This window comes from Notechis scutatus, chromosome 3, assembly GCF_049901735.1.
Source record: "Notechis scutatus isolate UNSWTSFEM ecotype Mainland chromosome 3, rNotScu1.2, whole genome shotgun sequence".
NCBI lineage: Eukaryota > Metazoa > Chordata > Lepidosauria > Squamata > Elapidae > Notechis > Notechis scutatus.
This window is the reverse complement of record NC_142011.1, coordinates 79,446,828-79,472,930: the sequence shown is the minus strand read 5'-3', so window position 1 is coordinate 79,472,930 and position 26,103 is coordinate 79,446,828. Positions and strand designations below refer to the sequence as shown.

The 26,103-nt window shown below is 39.5% G+C and overlaps 1 protein-coding gene and 1 pseudogene across 1 annotated transcript in view; both read right to left on the bottom strand.

Annotated features, from left to right (window-relative positions):
* Nucleotides 1-1,968: 1,968 nt before the first annotated feature.
* The window catches only part of SAMD13 (sterile alpha motif domain containing 13), a 37,505-nt gene continuing 13,370 nt past the window's right edge, over nt 1,969-26,103 (bottom strand). Inside the window, exons 3-4 of the mRNA XM_026678448.2 lie at nt 18,372-18,483; nt 1,969-3,193 (exon numbers count right to left, since the gene is read on the bottom strand). Of these exons, the coding sequence (XP_026534233.2) occupies nt 3,050-3,193; nt 18,372-18,483 (256 nt within the window). The 3' untranslated portion in view covers nt 1,969-3,049. The remainder of the gene's footprint in view (nt 3,194-18,371; nt 18,484-26,103) is intronic.
* Nucleotides 14,771-15,463, bottom strand: LOC113419177 (dnaJ homolog subfamily B member 6 pseudogene; annotated as a pseudogene).

The following is a 26,103-nucleotide window of genomic DNA, read 5'->3' as shown; positions in this document are numbered from 1 at the left end:
TTGGAGGAAATTCTATTTGATTTGAAATAACAAGTCTGATTTGGGATTAAGAAAGACCTTGACCCTCCCCCCTCCAGATTCCACCTGTGAAAAATATCAGTGGCGTATACAGACATGCCGAAAACTTTTTATATTCTCTCATTTGCTTAGAAGGCCAATTAGTTTGTTAATTTGCTTGTTACTTGTGTGAATAGCTAATGCACTGGAGACAAATTTCTTGTGTGTCTAATCACACTTGGCCAATAAAGAATTCTGGGTCTATTCTATTTTGAAATGTTGAAACTATAAATATGAATATGGTACACTATATCATTGTATTGTACATATAGTTCTCCTATATATACAAAATATCATGCAAAGAGACAATAAAGGCAAGATTCTCTTTAAAAAGTACATCAGCTAAACGTCTTTATTTCCATGATTGTCACAGATTATCTTTCTTTTTTCTAGTCTGCTCATCTTCTTTTCTTCTCTCTCTTTTCAACACTTCCCCTCACCCCCAGTTCCCATTAACTTTTCTCTCTCTTTTCTTACAAGGAATTCTCCAGTGTATCCTTGTTGTGCTTCAATAGTGTGCAAGTGATCTGCCACCCCATGGTAAACCTCACTGGGCATCCTAGGACTGAAGATTTCCCACATATTCTTGTTTTGTGGCATTAGCAGAGATAATTTTCACTCCTCACAGCTGATAATGGAGCAAGCAGATTGCTCTCTGCTGCCAAAATTGCTTTCCTTAGCTATTACATGGATATAAATTAGATTGAATTCAATAGAATTTAGACTGAGTTGTTAGCAACTTTCCTTTGATATCTTTATAACATGATAGAACTTGAAACATTCTTGTCCAATGAGTCTTTAATTTTATTTAAAGCAGAGTTTGTGATGTCATCTCTTAAGCTTTGGTGAGGAACTGTGCCTGATGTGCTCAAATAACACTCAATTTTTATCGTAAGTTGCTGAAATATTCCATCAAGCCAGCAGTTACATGTAAAAATAAAAAGTAATTCAGGGATAACATTGCACTTAAGCAGTACATTCAATTAATGTGTAACAATCATGTTTAACCTATAATTTCTTCTTGCATTTCTCATGATATCTCAAGCCTTTATCTTTGAAAAGTGGCACTTAGAGCCAAAGGCTGATATTTCCCTTTTAAAAATCTGCTGAAGTAAAGATAAAAGGCTGAGATAATTACAATTGTTGTCACAAATTGCTATTCACCAATACTGTAAGACAATTTCACCATGAAAGAAATTTGCAGAGATTAGACAGAAAGTTTTTACATTCTCACATGATGACATAATTCTAAATGGTGCATTTTTATTGATTTAGAAATGACCTCACATTTTATGCCTCTCTAGCTTGGAGGGGGGAAAAAAGCCATCTAACACGAAATACATAGGTCTAAAATTTAGCAAAATATGTGAATATCACATGCTGTTGAGTATTCAAAAATCTACAACTTGCAAAGTTATATGGTCATGTCAATAAGATAAATTGCTTACCTTTTGAACTGATTCTGTATATTATTAGTAGTATCTATGTGTTCTAGACAAGCTTCGATATTTTCAGGTAGCTCAAAAAACTAAAAGGTAACTTCAGGTAGTTCAAAAATACTGTTTCTCATAATAAATGTAACCAGGATCAGAATAAAACTAAACAACTTTTGATGGCTGGCAAGGAGCGGATTAATCTTGGCGATAAAAAACCAAAAAGGATGGAATAACTACAAAATGAAGTCAATGAAAGAGACAAGCCTGGAGATTGTATTTATAATTTCCTCTTTTTCTTAAAGTTATCTTTTCTAGATTTCCCAAAGTAAAAAATTCTCGTAAGTGGAAATAAATTCTTGCATGTGTTCTTAAAAGAACAGAAGTCCTATCAGCTCAGTTGAGTCTATTATTAACATGAAAGACACTCAGTAAAAGACAAGACTCTTCACAAGAAAAAGTCAAAAAGCAAACTGAATCAGAACAATAGGTAATATCTTTGTTGATGCAAAATATCTGCAATTAAAATCAAGAATTGGTTGAAACAGATTGAAACTACAGGTCTTCCCTTAGCAGGGATTCACAGTTGTAAGATAGCATTCTTTAGCTTTCCAGAAATAGATATTTGGCTCATGAATCAAATTACATATTAATATAATTCTTTACCACACAACAAAATGCAGTATGTAAAAATATGCAGGGATTTACATTTTTTACACAACTGTAACAAAACGTTTAGCAAATAAGTTATAAATTAAAACATGAATTTTGTTTCACAAAGCAGTACAAACATTCTCTAAATTTTCCTTCACAGAACACCCTTTCAAGTTCAACAAAAACTTACAAAAAAACCCTTTACAACCTCTGTATGTAGCTTTTGCCCTCCCCAAAAGGTTCAAGGATATAGGCTGCACAACTTTAAAACATTAGTCTTGAACAAACATTAGTAAGATAAAAATAGGCGCTCCCTCTGGAAAAAAAGTTATTTTGGCAAATTCAAAACTTGCTGCTAATGTTATGAAAGAATTGTGATTTTTACAGAACTTCTAGAAGTGTCTCTTGGTCTTCTAACACTTTTCCTATTTTCTTTCCAAATTAGGAACAATTCATTTGAAATAAAAGGGATCTGTGCAAAGATATAACCGCGCTTTAGTGGGCCTTGTGCAACAACAGAGGTGTCATCCCTCTGTTTTAAGCAATAGTTTAAAAAAATCAAGTGTATCCATTTTAAATATTTCTGTTTTCAGTTACAATTTTGTGACTCCACAGAGTTACTAAAAAGAAGCATACTGAACTGATCTTTTGCTTGAATAATGAGAAATTCTACACCCTACCAGTTCATTTATTAAACAGCATATTGCTAAAGTTATCCAATAGGATATGTATAAATATAAATATATATATTTATTTCAGTGCCATTTGGTTTAATTTCATTATGCACACATACAGGTTTTGTGTTGTTGTTGTTGTTGTTTTTAATAAAGTTCCAGTGCCAAAAACCAATGCTGCTTGTTTATTTTGAAGAGCAGGAAAAAAAGACGGTCCAGTTTGAAAATCCACTATAGTGAACTGTTCTTCAGATGCTGTGTCTGTAGAGGCTTTACATGATATTCATAGATCTTCAGTGCAGGCCCCAATTTTAATGAAAGTCCAGTGAGTACATCATTCCTTGTCATCAACAGTAAAGACTTCCCATCAATTTCCTAAAGCAAAAATGAATAAAAGCTTAAAACAATCTAGAAATGGGGAATAGATTCAAAAGTCCTTTTATTGTTTATTTTTAAAGTTACCTAGAACAGTGGTCCCCAACCTTTTTGTACCAGGGACCAGTTTCACGCAGAAACACTTTTTCAAGGACCGGGGGAGGGAGGAGTCCGAGTTTGGTGGTTTGCTTGCAGACGTTTCATTACCTGACTAGGTAACATCTGATGTTGTTACCTAGTCGGGTAATAAAACGCCTGCCAGCAAACCACCAAGTTCAGGAGCGCCAATGCCTCCTCATTGCAACCCTGAGCGACAGATATTCTCTTCTATTGGGACATTTAAAACGGAGGGTTTCAGCTGCAGATTCAGGAACTGCGCCTGGCTGAGGAGCGCCTTCAAAACTGAGCGCTGGGCGGCGGCGGCCCACGGCTGTCTCCGCGGCTCAGGACAAGTCCCTGCAGGACGGCTGAGAAGCCCCGCCTCTCGGCCCTGCCTCCCTCAGCCTCATCCCTCAGGTGTCTCCCTCCCTCCCTCAGCCTCATCCCTCAGGTGTCTGCCTCGTTCCTCTCTCAGTCGCTCTCTCGCTCCTCCACCAGCCCAGGAAGAAACTGCTTCAAAGAAGCCGGCAGGGTGGCTTTTCCTGTTGGCGCAGCTCCTCGAGCGCCCGTTCACCCCCACCCCGCCGCCCCAGTTCAATCCAGTGCTCGTTCTGCCTGCCTGTCTTCATTTCTGGTTGTTTCGGAGCAGCTTCGGCTGAGTAAAAGAGGCGAATAGTTATTATTCTCAGCCGAAGCTGCTCCGAAACAACCAGAAACGAAGGCAGGCAGGCAGAACGGAGCACTGGATTGATTGGCGGCGGGGTGGGGGTGAACGGGCGCTTCGGGGGAGCTGCGCCGACAGGAAAAGCCACCCTGCCGGCTTCTTTGAAGCAGTTTCTTCCTGGGCTGGTGGAGGAGCGAGAGAGCAACTGAGAGAGGAACGAGGTGGGAGGAAACCGAAGCCACTGAGCCAGAGAGTAGGACAGGCTTTGGTTGCTTCCTCCCCCCCCTTCTTTCATTTGTGTCCTTGATCCCTGATCCCAGCAGCATTCACCGAAGGCGAAGAAAGCCGCCATTTTTATTTTATTTTTTATTTTTATTTTCTTTGCGGCCCGGTGCAAAGTGATCCACGGACCGGTACCGGTCCGCGGCCTGGTGGTTGGGGACCCCTGACCTAGAGCATTTTTTTTAGTTTCAACAATATTTCTTGTTTTAATCAAAAGGACTGTAATTCTTGAATCTAATGCTGTTTTCCCTTCGGTTATGCCTAAGGAGAATTTGAGGCATTTAGCAACCAGCATCTTATCCCAGAAATACTGAATCAGGTTCATTAGTCCAACTAGCAACTACCTTGCAGGGTTTCAGACCAAACCCATACGACCCAATTTTGAGCCCAAAATGTATATTGTGAAGCGAGACGGTTGTTAAGTGAGTTTTGCCCCATTTTGTGACCTTTCTTGCTACAGTTGTTAACTGAAACACTGCCATTGTTAAATTAGTAACATGGTTGTTAAGTGAATCTGGCTTTCCCACTGACTTTGCTTGTATTAAGGGTGCAAAAGCTGATCTTATGACACTACAACCATCATAAATATGAACCAGTTGCCAAGCATCTGAATTTTGATCACATGATCATGGAGATGTTGCAATGATTGTAAGTGTGAAAAACGATTATCTGAAAAATGTCTTATAAGGAAGACAGAAAGCTAAGGGGACTTAGAAAGTCTTAAATAAAGAAAGGTTGTTGACAGAGGAAAAAAGGAAAACTGTTATAAATAAAAGAAAAAGAAGAATGATAGACTTTCTAACAATTTTATAATTAAATACTCAGTTGGAATTTTATTAGTATTCCTTTTTAAAGAGAAACATTTTATATCTTAGGTCTTCATATCATGATTTTCTTAAAATTGTTCACCAGCCCCCGAGTAAATGAAAGAATAAAATGTTCACCAACTCAAAATACTATGACAGCAGGAAAAGAAACTGCTAAGAGATATGATAAGATTTCTTATCATTTTGGTCCCATATTTGGTAGCAAAATATTGTATTATATTTACTCACCTATAAACTTCTGTCCAAACACACCGAGTTCCCCTACAGTGCCCAAATTATCCATAAAAGACAAATCCTAGTATGAATAAAGCTTGATTACAATTTGCTGTTTCCTGACCTTTAAAAATATACAATATCACTGGGTTTTTTTGTTTTCATTTTAAAAAAATTAAAAATTCAAAAAATATTTTTTAAAAAACAAAATCTTGTCAGCCCTCCTGGATAAAGTAGACATGGAACAAGACCAAATGAGCTAAATCCAGTGGTGGGATTCAGCCAGTTCGCACCACTTCGGGAGAACCTGTTGTTAACTTTCTGAGCAGTTTGGTGAACTGGTTGTTGGAAGAAATCATTAGGGTAGAGAACTGGTGGTTAAATTATTTGAATCCCACCACTGGCTAAATCCACTTTATTAGAAGGTTACATTAACTTGTAAGTTTGAAGGTACAAACTTCCTGCCTGCCACTTTTAACTCCTAGATCCATTAGAGCAGGTTTTCTCTTTGACTTGTTTACCGACTGCAGGTTCCTGCCTCTCTTTTTCTGATGATTTCCTAAGCAGCATCTCTTCTCCTTTTTCCTCAAGGTTAGCCACATATTCCATTACAAATCCTTAACACATTCCCGGCAGTGTGGGGTCTCAGCAGAGATTCCTGCTTCTTTCAGCACTTATTTGAGATGAATATGATGAACCTCTGCAAATCTGCAGTCCCGGGATCATTTCAGAAAGTTGCAAAAGAAAGCAGTCTATGGAGAAAGTATGATGCAACTCTAAAGTGTAGCATTTTTCCTATTAATTGAATATAATGAAATAGAGCCCTATTATATGTGTTGCATACAGGTAATCCTCATTTAGTGATTACAATTGGGGCTGTGTGAACAATGATTAAGTGAAAAATCACATGACCATGACTGTGCTTATAATTTTACTTCAGCTTTCCTTTATGTCACAGTACTGGAAGGTTACCACTCCAAACAACTAAGGGAATCCAAATAGTGAGGACGGTTTCTGGAACCTGTCTCATGAGGAAGCTGGGTAAAAGGGCAACTCTTATAACCCTTTCCCCCACTTTTTGGAATGCTCACCCCAGTGATGGAATAATTAGCAGTAAGAGAATTAATGTTTGTATTTACATTCATTGGAGAGGAAGGGATTAAAAAAAAAAAAACTAAGCTGGTATAATCAGGGCATGTTAAATTTTTTAGCTTTCAATTTACAAACATTAGGGGTGCTCAAAAGTTGTGACATGCCTTGGAGATTGTAAAGGTATTTTGATTACTTTAATATAATTTAGATGTGCTTGGTAAATAACTAAAAAATTATCATAACTTTTCAGACCAGCAATTCCCAAGCAAACAATTCAGATCAGCAATTCCTCAGTACCATCAAAGAACATTATTCTGTGTGCAATGAGCTGGGTAGAAGATATCTTTATCATTTCACTCCAGAGAAAGGCTCAAAAACAGGCCTGCTCAAGTGATTGCAGATAATCATGAAGAAGAAAGGCATTGACAAAAGCTTGAAGGCCACTGGAGGAGATTCTACAAATGTTAATACTGGTTATGAAGGTGGTGCCATGCACTGTGTCAAACCAGAGCATCCACTCTGTTGGAGCCAATTGGCTGGTCTGAAGGTGTATATGAGCCACCTTTGACGTGCAAACTGACTACAGTGGAAATAAAGTTTATTGATGAACCAATGCAAGTACCACAGTGGCCTTGTCATACCCAATAAATAGAGAGACGTGTGAAACAGGTCACAGAGGCAGCAAGCAGAGTGTGTACACATGAGAAATGTGAGGGTTATATCAAAGGCCAAGAAGCAAGTCAGCAGCTGATGTCAAAGAACAAATCAAAACAAAACTTGATGAAACTCACAAAGATTTTTGTAACTCAGATAATTGCTTTCTGGTGTTAGTTTATGATTGTGTGGGTTATTTTTTGCTTAGCTAGATAAGATTCATGCAGAAAAAAACTTTAATTTTTGTAGCACAAGGTATAATAATAAAGAAAATAAAGCTAACAGTATTGGTGGGGCATATGATCAGACATGGATCTACCGTATCAAAATAAACATTGTGCAATTGCAAAAAAATACCGCAGATTTGAATGCTTGGAGTAAAAACACATATTTTTAGAACCCTCACTGAAAAAAAATGCAAAAATTAATTTTCACACCTTTAATTGACACACCCTACCAGTGGTACATGATGGGCAATACACACAGAAAGGAATGCGCTAACTAAGATGGTTTGCCTAGTATGCTTGCCATGAGCTACTTAGGAGTTGAAAGAAAGCCTTTAGTGTGAAACTAATTAAAGTCTTGTCCATTTCAGGCAACAGCTGTAAGCTGACAGGAAGATTCTAATCAAAGTAATTAATGTGACAAAGCCGAGCTTTTTAATTTGTGGTTTGCACTTTTTAGGGACATATTATGCTTCAGAGAAAAGCTTCTCAGGAAGAGATAGGTTGTTTAAGCAATCTCTTTGTTCTGTATGTGTCAGGCCCCAAGAATGACATGTGGAGTTATCTCTGAGCAGTTTCTTTATTGTGGGCATAATCTTGCCAAACCAAAGCAACTATCTGAATAACTATATACTCTGGGAACTGTTAGAGAGGAGCCATTTTAACCCTCTTCCTGTCAACCAAATTTTCCAAGCTCCATTGACTCTTTGTCCTCTGGGAAGCAGCTCCCCCCTCTCCTGGAAATCCAGACCAAATTCACCACATTGGGGTAGGAGAGGTCAGAGGGGGAAAAAGGATCAAGCATAGGAGGTGTACTTACTGACTGCAATTGCAAACACATGACATAGAGACCGATGTTGCAAAGGATGTAATTGCGGACATGGCTTACAAAGTTACTGCATGATTAAACAAGGATTATCTGCATTCAGTAGTCAAGTATAGGTCTGTACTGTTCCTAAATTAATGATATACCATCCAGTTTGTATTTACTCTTAACAAAGATAAACCTTTACCAGGATAATCTATTCCAACATGGCCTCTCAGGACTCCCAATGCCATTCTAATTGAATCTATCTACCTAGCTGCTGGCGGTTGCCTTCTCTTCCCTTCTACCTCCCCCAGCATTAGGAATTTGTCAAAGAAATTGTGCCCAGCCCTAGTACCAGTGTCTTGAGTTAGAATTCAGAATTGATTTGCTCTTGGATTCATGATTTTGGCTACCCACAGTATTCTCAGCAGAAGATTAATCAATACATATTCTACTTTTGTTTGCCTTCTTCCGCACCCTATGGAATGCTCCCTACAATGCTGGGATAATTAACAAGGAAGAAATTAATGTTTGTATTTACTTTCATTGAACAGGAAGGAATTACAAGAGAGTAAGCAGACACAGAATGAGGAAAACACCAGGCTGTTTGTGCAGCATGCTCAGGGCTGTCAGCACCATTATGTTGCTATTGATGTGTATTGTCCACTGTGTGAGAAAAAGGGGGAAATGACAGATCAGGCACAGGACAACGCATACTGACTGGCAATCACATGATTGAGGGATGCTGCAAGGTTGTAAATGTAGGCATTAATTATTAAGTTATTTCTTCAGCATTGTCATAACTTCAAATAGTCAGTGAACAAACCAGTCAGCAAGGGAGACTACCTCTACTATAATTCTTTATTGTTTTGTAGTGATTGTCTGCATTTCTGCAGCCAAATATGACAGTCCTAATTCATGGTAATTCTATATTACAGTCATCCTGAATGCAATGCCTTGAAAATTTTTGGATCCAGAACTCCTAAAATTTCCACTCACGGATATTAGCAATTCCAAACTTCTAGAAATGATCAGATTTCAAAGGACTTCTGTAGTTTATCAGATTCAACAGGCATAGGTCTTAACAAAAATAATAAAGTCTGATTAATAAAGCTAACCTATGAAATTGGGTGTGTCAAAGATTAATCACTGGCCAATTTCTGTCCTTTAATTAATTAATTAACCAATTTCCTGTGTTTTTTTTTTTAAATTGGGGAACTATGCCTACAGTTTCAGAGAACCCTAGGATATTAAACCAGTTTGAAACTTGTTTAAAATGCCAAGTTTGTTCCAAAGCTGGTAAGATATTTCCTGGTGAATGAAATGAGAAACAATATTTAATTGTTATCTGGAGGCCCTCTTGTGTGTTTTATATAAAGGGTGGAGCAAAACAATATATGTAGTAAAAGGGATAATTTAGACATACTGAGTTATAACACAAATACAGATACCATAGATGGGGCAATAAAAACTGTTCATGTCATTTAAGGAAAAACATTGAGGAACAGATCTTACTTAGGATAATTTATATCCAAACTCTGATATAGTGTCATGATCATGGAAGTAATAGTTTGTTCTATGATGCACTGGTCAGACCACATCTGGAATACTGTCTCCAGTTCTGATCATCATACTACAAAAAGGAGGCTGAGCAGAGTGCAGAGAAAAGCACTCCTATGAAGAGCGGTGAAAGGAACTTGGTCTGTTTAGCTTAAAGAGAAGCCTAAGGGAAGTCAAGAAAGAAGTTTTCCAATATATGAAAGGATATATGAGCATCCCATCCCACCACGCCGTTTCAGATTGTTCACCACCAGGATGCATTGGGTCTTCTGCGGCGCCGGATGAACCGGCCATGCAGAGTTAACGCTGCTGCTGTAACAACGAAGGCTGAGGCACGGGAGGAGTGGAAGACTGCGCTCCTGACATCCTTCAACGGTTGGGAGCTGGGGGTCCCCAGGATCGATGCAGCCAGCCACGATTGGCTATTACGCCCCTCCTGGCATTCCCCTGCCTGTATCTAAGGCGGATCTAGTTGAGGGGTGGCGTGCTCCCTATGAGATCAAGGAGTGTGTGGGGTGCCGTTCGCCAGACCACCAACAAGACTTGTAAGGGAGCCTGCCGGGCCCTGGAGACGATCAACCACGTTCTGCAAGTTTGTGAGGTGACGCATGATGCCCGATGTGCAGCGCCTGGATCAATTCCTGCGATGACAAGGCCTCCGTCCAAATGTCAAGCCCATCATAACATCCGGCACTTCATTCATTAAACCAGATTTATTTGTGGAGGCAATGAACCGACTCTGGGTTGTGGATGTCTCCATAGTGTCCAGTTACCGAATGCGGGAGACCGGGGACATCAAGGTCTCCAAATACAGACAGCCTGACCGCGTCACCGATATTCACCGTTGGGCCGCTGTTTCCCCTTCTGCCTCGGTGCACCTCCCTGTCATCCTTTCTAACTGGGGACTGCTTTACGAGCCATCTGGCGCTGGGCTATGGACTTTGGGCTTGAGCTGCAGGGATTGCATGGACATTGGTCTCCTAACCATCACAGGCTCGCTCAAATGTTATGATGTTTACATGCATGGAACTGGGAAAGGTTGAGTCTGGATCTTGGGTGACATGTGATTAATGACACTGCCATAAGCGGCAACTCCTCTAGTGTGACCATCTTTAGCGAATTTTCACTCTCAGAGAGGTTCGCCCCTCTGATAATTTATGATAAAAAGAAACCTAAGGGAAGTCAAGAAAGAGATTTTCCAATATATGAAAGGATATCACAGGCAAGAGGGAGTAGATTTTCTCTCCCCAACACTTAAGACAAGACAAGAACCACTGGGCAGAACCTTTATAGAGATCCAAACTTGAACTAAGGAGGAATTTCCTGACCATGAGAACTATTAAACAAAGGAAAAGCCAGCCTCCTGAATTTGTAGGTGCCCCATCACTGAAAGGATTCAAGAAAAGATCAGGCAACTATTGGTCCAGAAAGGTATGAGAATTCCTGCCCAGTGCAGGAGCTTGGACTGGAATCTTCCAAGATCCCTTCCTATACTATGATTCCATGATATACTTCATCTGGTAGATGACATCTACCATTTTCCATGTGCTAAAAAATTAAGAAAGGATTCTTATACGTTCTTCTTACATCAATCCTCCATTATCCTAATAAAATGGAATTAATTACTCACAAAATTGGAAGGTAATGTCCTTGGTTCCTACATCTGGTATCATTTGCAAGGATTAGTCTACATAACACCCTCTAGTTTTGCACTGCTAATTACCCATGGATAGGCATCTGCTACATACGCAACAGCCTTGGTTGTTAGAATTGAGCAAGAGAATGAGCAGATGCCTATCCATGGGTAATTAGCAGTGCAAAACTAGAGGGTGTTATGTAGACTAATCCAGTGACCCCCAAATTTTGGGCACCAGGGACGGTTGCACAGAGTAAGGTTTTCTAGCTTCTTGCATGTTATGTGTTCAAACTGTTGCTTCAATGATGGTCAGTTGAATTTCTTGTCACAGTTCATCTGGCATCTTCTCAGCAGATGTCCAGCAGTTCAAACTTATTTTTTACTTTAGTTGCATAGGGATTTTGGAGATGTCTAGACTCTTTTTGTTGTTGCATAATTTCACTCTGATCTTAGCCACCAACAATTCATGATCTATACTGCAACTGGCATCCAGATGTATCTTGTCAGCAAAGATTGGACTGGACGATCGATGGATGCACAGAATATAGTTGATCTGATTATGGTGCAGTTTATTTGGCATTGTCCAAGTGTATAAGCAACATCTGTGCTGTTTGAACCAGGCATTCATAATTCAAAATCAATTTTCATGGCAAAATATTGAACCAAATTATCACTTGTATCATTCTTCTCCCAAGTCCAAAGCTGCCAGCGATGCCTATTTCTGCTTGGCTCCCAATTTACACACATCCAGTGTGTAAACAATATCTTTTGGGGGGCATTTGTTTTAGCACTTTTTTTGTGCTGGCATACAAGCTTTGTTTCAAGCTCTATTGCACCAGTTGCTAGGGCATAACTTGGACAATTGTGATGTTGAATGGGATAGATTTGGATAATATGATAATTAATCATTAAGAAACTTTCCACTGCTTAGGCAAGTTTCTTGCTTGTGATAAATTCCATTCCATTTATAACTTATATTGAATTAATTCCTCAGAATAGAAATATCTGTTGTCAATCCAGCGCCACTCATTGATGCCAATGAGGTTGATTTTGAACCTGGTCATCTTTTACTGGATATCAAATTTATGTTGGCTCATTTCTTGGACATTCCACATTACCTTGGCTCATTTCTTGGACATTCCATTGTATATAACTTTGTTTAATTCAAATATTTTCACTATAAAGTGTATTTATTAAATTTTACACACAGGGCTTATAAGCCATTTCTTTCTACTAACTCTTAAGTGGCACACAACTCCCTAATACACATCGGGGATTAAAACTGATTACTTTGAAAAACAGTAATTAGAAATGTTCCTTTTTATTGTTGTTAATTTTATTGTGAATAAATATTATACATAAAAACTTCAACAATAGTAAAAAGAAACCTAATCTCAAAACTGAGAGGCTATTACAATGCACCAGTTACTCTGGCTTGGTGGAAATTTTTCTCAGTTTCCTAAATACTAGAAGGAAGGCTTGATCCACATCAGGAGGAGTGGTATTTCAGATCAAAATGGCAACCGAAAAGGCATGGTTGGTGTGGTCGCTGGAAGTGAGTCTCTTACTGAGGGGACACACAGTGGCTCTGACCTACTGGATCATATCATGTGAGCAAACTTATTGGCAGAAGGCAGTCTGAGCTTGAGCTATAGCCTCAAGAAGAGCTATAGGTCCAGAAGCTCCCCCAAATTGCAGACCAACTGCACCCAGGGGTATAATCTTATTCAGAGTTAGCAATGGAATTTCATTGAAATTAGCAGTCCTTCAAATTCACAGCCACTCTACTCTTTACATTAGGACTGAGTTCCAGCCTGTTCTTCCAGCCACCATCCTCTCCAATTTACAACCAATACCTCACCACCTAACCATTCTGCCAATCACTAGGTCAATAGAGGGATCCCCTTTCTACAGGTAGTCCACAGCTAACATGGTAATTAGCATCAGGAACTCTTGTTGCCAAATGGCCATAGTGGGATGTCACGTGACTCTGCTGACTTACAATAGCAGTTCTGGCAGTTTTTGTTGCAATTGTTAAATGAATCCTGTGAGGCCATTAAGCATGACATCGTACCACACACAAATTGCCACTTGCAACCTTTTGCCAGCTTCCCCACTGACTTTGCTTGTAGAAGTCCAGCAGTGAATGTCGCAAATGGTGATCATGTGACCATGGGATGCAGCCATTGCTGTAATTGGGCAATGTGCCTGAATTGTAATTGCAGGGGCGCTGCAATGGCCACAACTTTGAGGACTGGTCATAGGTCTTCTTGTTCAACACCATTGTAACTCCAACTAGTCACTGACTAGTTCTTGTTAACCAAGAACTACCTGACTTATCTATTCCCCTATCTGTCCCACTCTCACCAAGGTCCAAATAGGAAGAGTTCAGTTTACTCCCTCTATAGCCTTATAATCCTTCCCTCTTCCAATTTTTTTATTCTTCTTTTCTTGTCCCATCAGTACATTATTCTAGCCTTCTAAAAACAGTATAATTTCTCTAGTAAAGTAATCCTCATCATGCAGTGCTTGCAGAAAACCACAATTAGCTTTTTTCCCGGAATAGATTAGTACTCTGGGAAGCAGGAACATGAGTCTCTCTCTAACCCTAGGCTCTTGTCAGCAATTAAAAAAATGATAATATACTCTGGCAGATACAGTCACCCACAGTTATATTGGGGCTTAGTCAACAAAGGCCAGACTCTCAATGTTTGCTGATGATGATCTTGTTTTGGGCCCAATCCCGCACAGAATGGCTAACATCAATCCAGTCCAATTCCTTACTGTTTTTCCCAACACTTGGAAAATATAATCTGCTCTGCTAAACACCCACCAGCAGCAGCTACAAGGCTCAGACAGGGCTGCCAATAATATTGTTTGGATAGTCCTAAAGCCAATCCAGCTCATCTCTATCACTACCTCCAAGAAGCCCTGACACCAACATAACCCAGGGCAAGGTTGGCATTCCCAGGCAAGGTTGATCATTTCTCCATCTTCTGAACAAGTTCCTCTCTCTCTCTCCTCAATCTCAGCTTCTTAATCCCCAGCTACTCCAAATGTCCTTTCTGGTACCACTGCAGCAACATTTCTGACCACTCAATCACTTTGATTAACTGTCACACTTTATAATAGATTATTTGTTGTTTTGCTTTTTCTATTTTTTAGATTTTTTTTGTTTTTATATTTTCTAACTTTTAGGATTTCTGTATTTTTCTCTCTCTCTAAATTTTCTATAGCCCACCATCCTAATGCTGGTCTTGGGCCAAAATAAAGGTAGATTGAGTGATCAATCATGATGTTTCATATAGTCCACATAACTTAAAAGTCACCAAGTTTGAAAGAGACTGTCCTAAAAGGTGGCATAATTCCCAAGTATGTGTATGCCAAACTAAGTGAGTGCCCAAAATCCTGGGAAGAAATAAATATATGTCAATCTGGTCACATGCAAAACATAGCATATGTTTTAAAATAATTTCTAGCATAGCAGCTGTCCTTACCTGGAATATCCTGAAAACACTTCAGTGACAGATGGGATCTTCATCTTTTTCAACACTTCCTTTGCCATTCACTATTGTTCTCTTTGTGATGATTTTCTTGCCATCCACAATTTTGCTGGTTGTGATGATGGAGCGGAATTTGCCATTTTTGCCCCTGTTTAGAGACGTGATGGAGGAGCGAGAGCAGCTCCCTGGGATGTTAGAACCAAAGGAAGTGAAACCAGTTCCTGCAATGGGGGAGACGCCCGTGATAGAAACCGAAAAGCTCCTGTCAGTTTTGCTTCTACTTCTGCGGGGATTTAGCTGAAGCCCAGAAAAATCTTCAAACAGATTGTCAAAGATATCTTGAGAAAAGGAACCCATCTTTATGTTCAGGTCGGGTCTGAAGAAGCTGAATTCAGGGTCCTCCTGTCTTCTCCCATATCGTTTGTCCCCATGGCCACTTCTCTGCACATTTCCAACTCTATCTTGTCCTCCAGCAGGTTTTTTTTCATTTAGCTTCTTTTTGCTGCATTGGTCATAGGCATCTCGTTTTTTAGTATCAGATAAGACCTCATACGCTTTAGAGATCTCTACAAATTTCTTTTCAGCTGCTTCCGGGTTTCCAGGATTCTTGTCAGGATGTACTTTTAAGGCCAACTGTCGGTAGGCCTTTTTAATATCATCTGCAGATGCAGATCTTGATACTCCTAAAACCTCATAATAATTAACCATCTTCTTTAAATGTTGATAACAATAGGTTGGTCTGAGACAAGTAACTGAACAAGATCTAGAGGCCTTTCTGGAGTTCTGTCAGTCTCACAGTTGAAGTGTAAAATACATTTGAAAGCAAACAAAAGAAACATCCACTCAGAAACCCCTGACCCATAATACTGTTAAATATATGATATTTCTACATGCAGTATCATGTCAGGGCTTTTGGTAATCTTAACTGGGGTAATAACCAATCAGCTACAGAGAAGAAAACTGTTGATTTCAAAATTATTCAAACAGTTCCCTGTAAAAGATTGTGACATCATCACTAGATAAGCTAAATAACGGTTAGATTTTGTTCATTTGCATACTGCAGCCCCATTGGCTCTGGGCTGGATTTAATTTATCCTGCATGCAAATCAATTACAAGATATGAAAAGATCCATATTATTTCACAAATTCACCCCAGCTTATTACCAAAACCTACAAAGCTGTAAATATCAAGCAGAGGTACAGCACTCTGGCAATTGAATTTGTAATTTTAGTGAACGGCACATCTGCAAAAAAGAGACTATGGAGATGAAATTTCAAATTTTGATTAAAATTTATTTGAAATTTCATCTCCATAGTGTCTTTTTTACACTGGCATGAAAATCTGAAGTTGAATGGAGCACAGAATTTAACTGAAAGGAATATTTCAGGTATAAATAGTTTTTGCCTTTTTGGTGGTGGTAGGGATTGGCTAATGTTTCCATTTTGTGTAAAAATCTTTCTGTTTAATGATTTTCATAACTTTATCTGCCTGTGTATTTAAAAATTAAATGACATCTGAAGAAAACAAAACAATTAAGCACACGTGCCGTTTTAAATAAATATCTTGAATTTACATCTCTTGATCCCATTAACTAGTCTCTTTCAAATGCCGTTTTAGTAAGATGAGTATCACGCTTTCCAAGTCTGTTTCTAAAGGAGAATGTTTGTCCTCAGAGATATTTATTTCAACCAGCTTAGTGGAGGGCAGATCAGCAGTGCCAATCCATATCAGCCCTGTCACCACTAAGGTACATAATGGCCTCCATGTTTTATGTAACTTTAATAGCCAAACATTGCAAGAACTCTATGGTGTCACGTCTATAGAGATTCTCAATCATCCAAGTCATGGTTGTCCCAAAGGTGCTTTTACAAAAGGCAACAGGACTTTCTTTCTTTTTTTTTCCTTGAAAATATTTTGCTTCTCATCCAAGAAGCTTCTTCAGTTCTCTGAATACTATGTTCTAAATTTTGTTAGTTGAAATTTAATCAGTCAGAAGAGATTTTAAAAATAAAAATAAAAATGGACATTATAGTTTTTAAAGATTCTAATATAAAAAGAAACACTTTATTAAAAATGGATTTTTTTAAATTAATCACAGAAGACAACAATTAATTATTGCAAGAGAGGTGCACTAAATACGCTCAACCCCATTAACGTAATTCTGGATAGTAAACAGTTGAAACTTCACTGATCTGTTTTAAAAAAGAAAATCCCCAGTCAGGGTATTACAGCGGTGAATGTATTTACAAGTAAAAAATAATAAAATTCACATAAAAATCCATACAAAAATAAAAAAAGTTAAAAAGACAAGCCCTCATGTAGATCTTCATGTTAGTTAACAGTGCGAAGCCTTAATTCTTCTGAAAACCCAGCAAAGTGAGGACCAACTGCACCTCATGGGACAAGGACATATGAAACATCTGAAAACTGAAGGTTTGCTTGGAACATTTACAATTCCTTATCTTTGGAAATTTGATATCACAAGTCAGCAAACCAATTTTGGGATCCTGTTTCAAAACTTGGAGCTGATGCCAGTTCCATTACTCATCCTGCTGTTTTCCTTGCTGAGTTTCCTTAGCAATAAAATCTGAAGGGTACTTAAAAAGAGCACTCAGCTAATAATGAGTCAGTTAATAATGAGTATAGAGGAATAAATAAGTGCTGCTGGATTAGCATCTTTTCATTAGACAGTTATAGCACCTAGTGACAATTACAGGTAGTCCTTGATTTACAACCATAATGGAGCCTACACATTATGGTCCAAAGTCATGACAGTCATAAAGATCATCCACATCACCAAACAAATTTCATGAATTTCCTTTTTTGTGGCAATCATTAAGCAAATTCACGATCATTAAACCCATTATTCACTATGGTTTGTTCATGCCAAAAACTGAGGTAAACAATGTTTTTCAGCAAAAACATCGTAAATCACTGTCACATGGTCACAAGATACTATAAATAGCCATAAATGTGAGCTGGTTGCGAAGCACCTATAATGTTGTTATGTGACTGCACCCCCCACCGGCTGTTGGAATTTTGGAGCTGAGTTGTAAGTATCTCTGGGGAATCTATCATAACTTTGAACAGTCACTAAGACTACTTAGTCACTAAGTTATAAGACTACTTGTATGTAGTGAAAAACCTGTCACCTCCTCCTTCTCCCTTTCATTCATTTCAGATGTGTTGGTGCCAACCTAAGGAAGTCTATCAAGGAAATGACCAGACATTGTCTTGGCAACATTGTGTAGATGATTGACATTCCCATACTCATTTTCTACCATGTAGCTCAATTTCAAAGCGCCAACCAATTCATTCCTAATTGCATTCATTGAGTGCTTATTTACTTATTACATTATTACTCTTTTCATTTATGAGTTCAGAGTACAGGCAGTGTGTGTGTGTGTGTGTGTGTGTGTGTGTGTTTCATTTTACTCTCATAACAAACCTGTGAGGTACATTGGTCTTAGCACAACTTGTCCAAGGTGACCCAATGTTATTAAGAGATTTGAACTTGGATCTTTGCAATGCCAATAATATGCCTGTAATGGTCTCTACTCTGAAATCTCCCAAGCTGGAAATTAAAAGTAAAAAGCTTTGTGCAAACAGACTTACCTGTTCTTGAAAAGCATTTGCTTGTTCTTCAAAGCCCACTGTTCTGAAATAATTCACCACATCTGTAACTGCCCAGTCAGCTGGATCAGGAGGTCTTCCATTCTCTACCAAGCTATGGAGTTTTAAGAAATTCAAACAAATTGGGCATGGACATAGAAACTAGCACATATGCTACTCAACTGTTCTCTCAAGAAAAAGAAAACCATCAGGGAAAACCATCTTATTGTTGATATAACCACCTTTTAAAGACCTTTTAAATTACCTTCTTTGTATGTCAACGAGATCACTCTAGATCCTACCTCCTCAAAATCCTAAACAGCCATTGTCAGTTTGGTATTTGTTGGACCAAATTCCTACCTCAGGGCTGCTCTCCCCTCTCAGCAAGCCAGGCCTGGAGGAATGCAAAGAATTGTGGGCGAGCGCCGGAGAAATGTATGTTGGAAATGCCAACACACATTTCCAGCACACTCTCCTGTCCTGAAGTAGGATTGAGTGGGGGGAAGGGAGCAGGAGGAAGGGTAGGAGGGAAGGAGAAACCTGACTGGGTTTCCTTTCGCATGGGGTGGGGTGGGGGGAGACCAAATGCCCAGACCAAAAGACCATTGAGGAAGATGCGTTCCTAACAACCAGCCTGTTTGTGCAGGTGAGAGCTTTTCTGGGCTTGACACACACACCCTTCGGCCTCCACATGAGGAGGGACCTTCTCTGCTTGGAAGTGGCGGGAGAAACCTGGAGCTTAGCCTGGGGGGAGTCTTCGTGTCTGGAGGCCGAAGGGGGTTGCCTGGTTATTAGGAGCCCGTCTTCCTCAGCGCTTTCAGCCTGGCCCTCCTTCCCTCCCCAAATCCAGACAGCCACACCTGGCAAAGGAGAAAGAGGTTTCCTCTGACTTGGAGGAGATATGAAATGACAGGAGACCAGATTGGAAGGGCTCTGCTTTCCTTCCGTTTGAGGGGGAGCCGTTTCCTCTCCGTCCATATTTTTCCAGTCTCCAGGCCCCTCTTTCTTCTCAGAGAATGAGAGACGCACTTCCTTTCCCTTTGCTCTGCCCCACAATTATGATTAAGCATTTATGATTTTGTTATAATTAAATAAGCATATATATAATAGTAAATTTATATTTAATATAAAAAATAAAAATGTTATATTAAATATATTATTTTTTTAAAAAAATGGTATTAGGTGTCCTCGGGATTTAAAAGTATGACTTTGGTAGCCCTGAGGTCCAAAAGGTTGGCGACCCCTGATTCAGAGCAGAGATGGATATGCAGACTCTGTGATAGACAATCAGGTATATTCCAGCTGAGTTCACAGCAACACAGTTGTAAGCGAAACATTATGTGACTGTGATAAGACTTAAGATGTCGTTTTGCATTTGGTTATTAGGTGAGACACAGTGGGATGGTACCAGTTCATACCTATTCGCTAGAACCAGTTGTTAACATTCTAAGCAGTTTGGAGAACCGGTCATTAGAAGAAATTACTGGCCTAATCCTGTAAGGAAGGCAGGAAGGAAACATTCTGGTGTTGCTTACAGAAACTGCCTCTCCGTTAACCCTTATTACATTCTTGGCAGGACTAGACTTCCTGTCTCAGGAAATTCTCTGGAATTTTTTTCCCTTCCTTTGCTGGTATTTTGCTTGTGTGGAGTGACCATTCAAAGTTACAACGGCATTGAAAAAAGTGATTTATGACCATTTTTCACACTTACGACTGTTGCAGCATCCCCACAGTCATGACAGGCCAGGCAAGGAGATGCGTGTCTCAAAGTGAGTGATATTGAGTTGGCCATGCCCAGTCAATAACATGACCACCAAGCCACGTCCACCCAGTCACATGACCACCAAGCCACGCCCACCAACTAAGTCACGCCCACAGAACCGGTGGTTAAAAAATTTGAATCCCACCCTTGGTGAGACATCTGCTGTTTTTACTGCAAGCTTCTCCATTGACGCTATCAGTTGGAAGCTAGTTGCAGAATAAGCAAAACAGAAACCACCTTTGCACTTTTTATTTTTTCTAGTTTCTTTCTTTTAGTTTGTTTTAGTTTCTACTATTGCTGTATAATTATAATACAATTAATTTTTAAAGGAAATGGTTTTTAAAGGAATTGCCAGCAAGGTGATATGTAAGATTTCTTACTCTCTGCACTTGACTTCTGCAGTTATGTATTCTGTTATCTCTACAGAAACATTCACACATGCTTACACACATACAGCTTTCTCCCCCTTTTGCTACTTGCCCTTTCCCTGCTGTTCTGTGCAACAATCTTTTTTTAAAATAGCTATTGCAACAGGAAGTGAAAGAAAGCCCACAAAGCACACCTTGTAACTCTTCAAACAGGAATGTGCTAGCCCAAGCATGGAAATAGCAATTGCCCAATTCCAGATGTGCAGTCTGCGCATCATCTACATGTCAGCTCCAGTGGTGGGATTCAATTTTTTTTACTACCGGTTCTGTGGGCGTGGCTTGGTGGGCGTGGTGTGGCTTGGTGGGCGTGGCTTGGTGGGCGTGGCAGGGGAAGGATACTGCAAAATCCCATTACCTCCCCACCCCACTAACCTGCTTTTCAGCTCCGTTCTCCTGTGCAGGGCAACCAAAGAAGACCCAGCTGATCAGCTGGGCTCAGGAGGCAGAGAAGAGATGGGGGCAGGGCCAGTCAGAGGTGGTATTTGCTGGTTTTCCGAACTACTCCAAATGTCTGCTACCAGTTCTCCAGAACTGGTCAGAATCTGCTGAATACCACCTCTGGTCAGGTCTCCAGGGGTAAAAAGATTATCAGTGTATTCCTATGCTAACTTGGTTCATACATGGGCATGAAACATAATTTTTAGCTGTCCAACAGCAACCACATTTGGATGCTAAAACCCAATTCTTTCAATGATCTTAGAGGCACCTCACCCAATGTAGTACCTATTACTTTGAAGCTAGCATAGCCAGAAGTTAGTGATAATAGGATTTGAAATCCTACACATCCAGAAAATATCTGGTTACATCAGGCTATTTTAGAAATATGAAACTAAGTAGACTAATGTTATAAAAAGTCCTTATATAGTGCTGGTGGAACAGTACTCGTAATTTAGTTAACTTTATCCGAACTTCTTAGAATAATATGATTTGAACCAACCTATATGATAGGAGTATCCAAGGTCACCCACACCCTCGAGAATAATATAATAATAATTAGATAATCACATTCTACTTATATGTATGCCTTGGGTTGTGTCTACTTTCTTGGTGATTGCTCTAAGTTAATTCAATGGTGTTTATTTTTGAGAAAACGTGTACCAGATTTGAATCCAACCAAATCACTAGTTTTTAGGATTATTTATTTATTTATTTATTTGATTTGCCAATTGTTTACAAGATAATAAGTATAAGTGTATACATAGTTGTGAATACATGAAATGGGTACATATAAGAAAAATAAAAGAATAAGAGAAACAATAGGACAGGGACGGTAGGCACGTTGGTGCGCTTATGCACGCCCCCTACAGACCTCTTAGGAAAAGGGTGAGGTCAATAGTAGACAGTCTAAGGTTAAAGTTTTTGGGGTTTGGGGAAGAAACTACAGAGTCGGGTAGAGTATTCCAGACATTGACCACTCTATTGCTGAAGTCGTATTTCCTGCAATCAAGTTTGGTGCGGTTAACTTTGAGTTTGTATCTATTGTGTGCTCTTGTGTTGTTATGGTTGAAGCTGAAGTATTCATTGACAGGTAGGACATTGCAATGTATGATTTTATATACCATGCTTAAGTCAGACCGAAGACGGCGTAATTCAAGGTTTTCTAGTTCTAGAATTTCAAGTCTGGTGGCATAAGGTATTCTACAACGAGTAGAGGAGTGGAGAACTCTTCTTGTGAAATATTTCTGGACTTTCTCAATTGTGCTAATATCAGATACGTAATGTGGGTTGCAGACTGATGAACTGTATTCGAGTATTGGTCTAGCAAATGTTTTGTATGCTCTGGTTAGTAGTTTGATATTACCAGAGAAAAAGCTACGTAGGATTAGGTTAACAACTCTTAATGCCTTTTTGGCTATGTAGTTGCAGTGGGCTCTAGCACTTAGATCATTAGAGGTGAGTATTTCAAGGTCCTTTACAGAGCTTGGGTCATCAACAAGATCTTGACTATTCAGCTTGTATTTTATTTTCTGATTTTTTTTGCCAATATGTAAGACAGAGCATTTATTTGTTGAGATTTGAAGTTGCCATTTGTTTGACCATTCTGATACATAGTCAAGATCTTTTTGTAGGGTAGCAGTATTGTCTGTGGTATTGAACAGCTTTACATCATCAGCGAAGAGAACGCAATTGCTCTTAATATGATCACAGAGGTCATTTATGTAGAGTATGAAGAGAGTTGGTCCTAGAACACTGCCTTGGGGACACCACTATTGACAGGTACTGGATTTGATAGGACGCTCCCAATTTTGACCATTTGTTGTCTGTTTGACAGGAATGCTTCTATCCAGTTATTCAGTTGTCCAGAGATACCATAGGATTTTATTTTTAGGAGTAGTTTGTCGTGTACCACTGAATCAAAGGCTTTACAGAAGTCTATGTAGATTGCGTCTATTGCTTTGCCCTGGTCGAGTTGTGTCATCCATATGTTTTTGCAGTGTAAGAGTTGCAGATTACAGGATAGTTTTTTTCTGAAACCAAATTGTTTATTGGAGAGTAGGTTATTTGTCTCTAAGTGGAGGATGATGGATTGGTTAATAATTGATTCCATGACTTTACAGGTGACGCAGCATAAGGAGATTGGCCTGTAATTTTCAACTAGGCTTGGGTCTCCTTTTTGAAGATGGGGATGACTGTGGCTTGTGACCATAGGTTAGGCAAGGAGCTGGTCCTGAAAGATTTTTCAAAGATTATGCTTAGAGGTTTGGCTATGGCAGTGGATAGCTTTTTAAGAAGTAGGCACATATTCCATCCGGTCCAATAGATAGGGATGGTTTTAGATTGCGTAGTGCTTTTTCAACATTGTCTTCTGTGAAATCGATATGTATTAGATCATTGTTGTTATCTGTGGTACGGCTAGGAAATACTGGGCATGATCCATTGCTGTTTACAAATACTGAGCCGAAGAATGTGTTAAAGATGTTGGCTTTAATGGTGTCGTCAAGAGTCTTTACCATCAGGTCCTATCATGGGAGGGATGGACCTTGAGTCTTTAGTTTGTTGTTTACAAAATTGTAAAAAGCACGGGTGGAATTGATGCTTAGAAGGTTTTCCTCTTGTTTAATGTGATAATTGGTGCATTCGGTCTTTATCTGGTGGCATAAATTTTTGTATCGGTTTTGAAATTGGCAACGTGACCAGATTTGTTTTTCCGCCAGAGTGATCTCTTTTTGGATTGAAGTTTCCTTATTGTTATGGGTAATCTGCTTTTTTTGTTTTGTTTTGGGAGTTGTTGTTGGTACATATAGTTTGATGACTCTTTTGACTTCAAGTAAAAATATGTTGTAATGGTCTTCAACAGTATTGCATCCAGTGAATAGAGATTGCCAATCAAGGGATGAGAGATCGTTGTCTATAAGATCATAGTTGCCTTTTTTGAAGTTACAATTGGGGATTACATCATTGTGGTGATTTTTGTGTGGACGTATGTTGAGACAAAAGTCAATCATATTGTGGTCACTACTGAAAAAGGGTTCTTTAGTTTGTATTCCGTAAATTAAATTCAAACTATTGCAGAAGATGAGATCGAGGCAGTTGTTTAGTCTAGTGTTGTTGGTTACTAGTTGTTCCAGTCCCAGATTTGTAATAGCATTGTAGAAGGTTGTGTGTATGATTTCAGTTGTACAATCATTTAGGGTCCAGTCAATATGAGGTAGATTGAAATCACCAAGAAAGATAAAAGGGTATGGGCAGGATGCAGCCCATGTTAGTAATGTATTTAGCTTGTTTACATGTTCGATGTCATAATCAGGTGCTCTGTAACATAGTAAGAATCGAATTGTGATATTTAAGGATAGTTCACAGATGATGGTCTCAGGAAGAGCAAGCTCCTGGGTAACTTGGATATTTTTTAGATGTAAGGATTTTTTATAGAAGATAGCAACACCACCTCCTCGACGATTTTCACGATCTGATCGGTAAACATGATAGTCTCTTACTGTGGTAATGGAGTCGGGGAGAGATGCATTGAGCCATGTTTCACAGACAAATATAATGTCGAAGTTAGCCATATTTAGTAGGATGAGAAATTCAGGTATTTTATTCATGAGGCATCTTGCATTGAGTAGTTTGCATTTAAGGCCGGCAGTAGTTAGAATTGAGGTAGTTGGGATCGTGCGTGCCTAGTCTTGGGTGATGGTGGATCGGTTGAGATAGGGTTGTGGTTGAGGGTAAAAGCTGAGTATTGCGTGGCTTACTTTTGATACAGTCAGCATGGTAGTCAATGTACAGGTCCTTCTCTCCATTGTCTAGACCAGGGTCCCCAACCACCGGTCCGCGGACCGGTACCGGTCTGTGGAACAAGTCCTACCGGGCCGCTGGTTTGCTAGGCGCCGCCATCTTTTTGATGAAAAGTGCTTCCGGTGAGCTTTTCTGGGTGAAAGCTCACCGGAAGCACTTTTCATCAAAAGATGGCGGCGCTAGCGCTCGTGAGCTTTTCGGGTAGAAAGCCATTTCTACCCGGAAAGCTCACCGAAGCGCGCCATCTTTTTTGATGAAAAAGTGCTTCCGGTGACCTCACCGGAAGCACTTTTTCATCAAAAGATGGCGGCGCCAGCTGATGCCGGTACCGGGCGCGGCGCCCAGCTGATGCCAGTACCGGGCGCGGCATAAAAAGGTTGGGGATCACTGGTCTAGACGGTTTTTGAGTTCAATGCGGAGTACACGGGAGCGGGCACGTTGCTGTATGGTTAGGTCAGGGCGACAACGGAGGTTCTTATAGTTGGTGTTGGTTTTGGCGAGTGAGTTTATAGTATAAATGAATTTACGTTTGCTTGATTCATTTTTGCAAATGACTCTGCACAAGCGTGGGGCCACAGAGCCTTCTCTGTTTTTGAGCTCTCGCCAATGCGGAAATGTCAAGTATTTCATCAGCGGAGATGGTTGATGCTTGATAATCCCTGATGATGTTTCGGACAGTTGTGATGTCATCATTGTTATTGGTGACCTCTAGACCAAATAAGATGGCGTTTGGACGTTTCCGTTCACGCTCAACAGCTTCTCTGATGAGGATTGGGATATCAATATTTGTCTGGGTTGTGTTTATTTGTGGATTGGGTTTTGGATTGGGTTGTGGTTGTTGGGTAGAGATGTGGTTTGTAGCTATTGGAAGTTCAGGTTTTTGCGTTGTTTCTTTTTTTTCAAGGTTGGATATTCTTTCTTTTACGGCGTCCAGGGATGCTACTATGGTTTCAATGGTATCAATTCTTTCCAACAGATCCAGTTTGGGTTTGCATGATTTGCAGTAATATGGAAACTCATTGGATGATTCCAGGTATTGAATAAATTGCTTGGTTAATCCCAAGCAGTCATGATGAGTGTATTTCTTACACAGAGAACATTTGATGGAGTTTTCATTATCCTTTAGATTTTTGTAGCATTTAAGGCATGTGCAGGAGTCTTGTGGATCATTGGTGGGGATTATGTTCTCTTTAGGTTGTGGTTTGGCATTGGATTTTTTTTTTGACATGGTAAAATAGTATGTTGATTGAATTAATTAAAGAAACAGTTTTAGGTAATCTATATAGCTAATATCACACCAACCACTCAA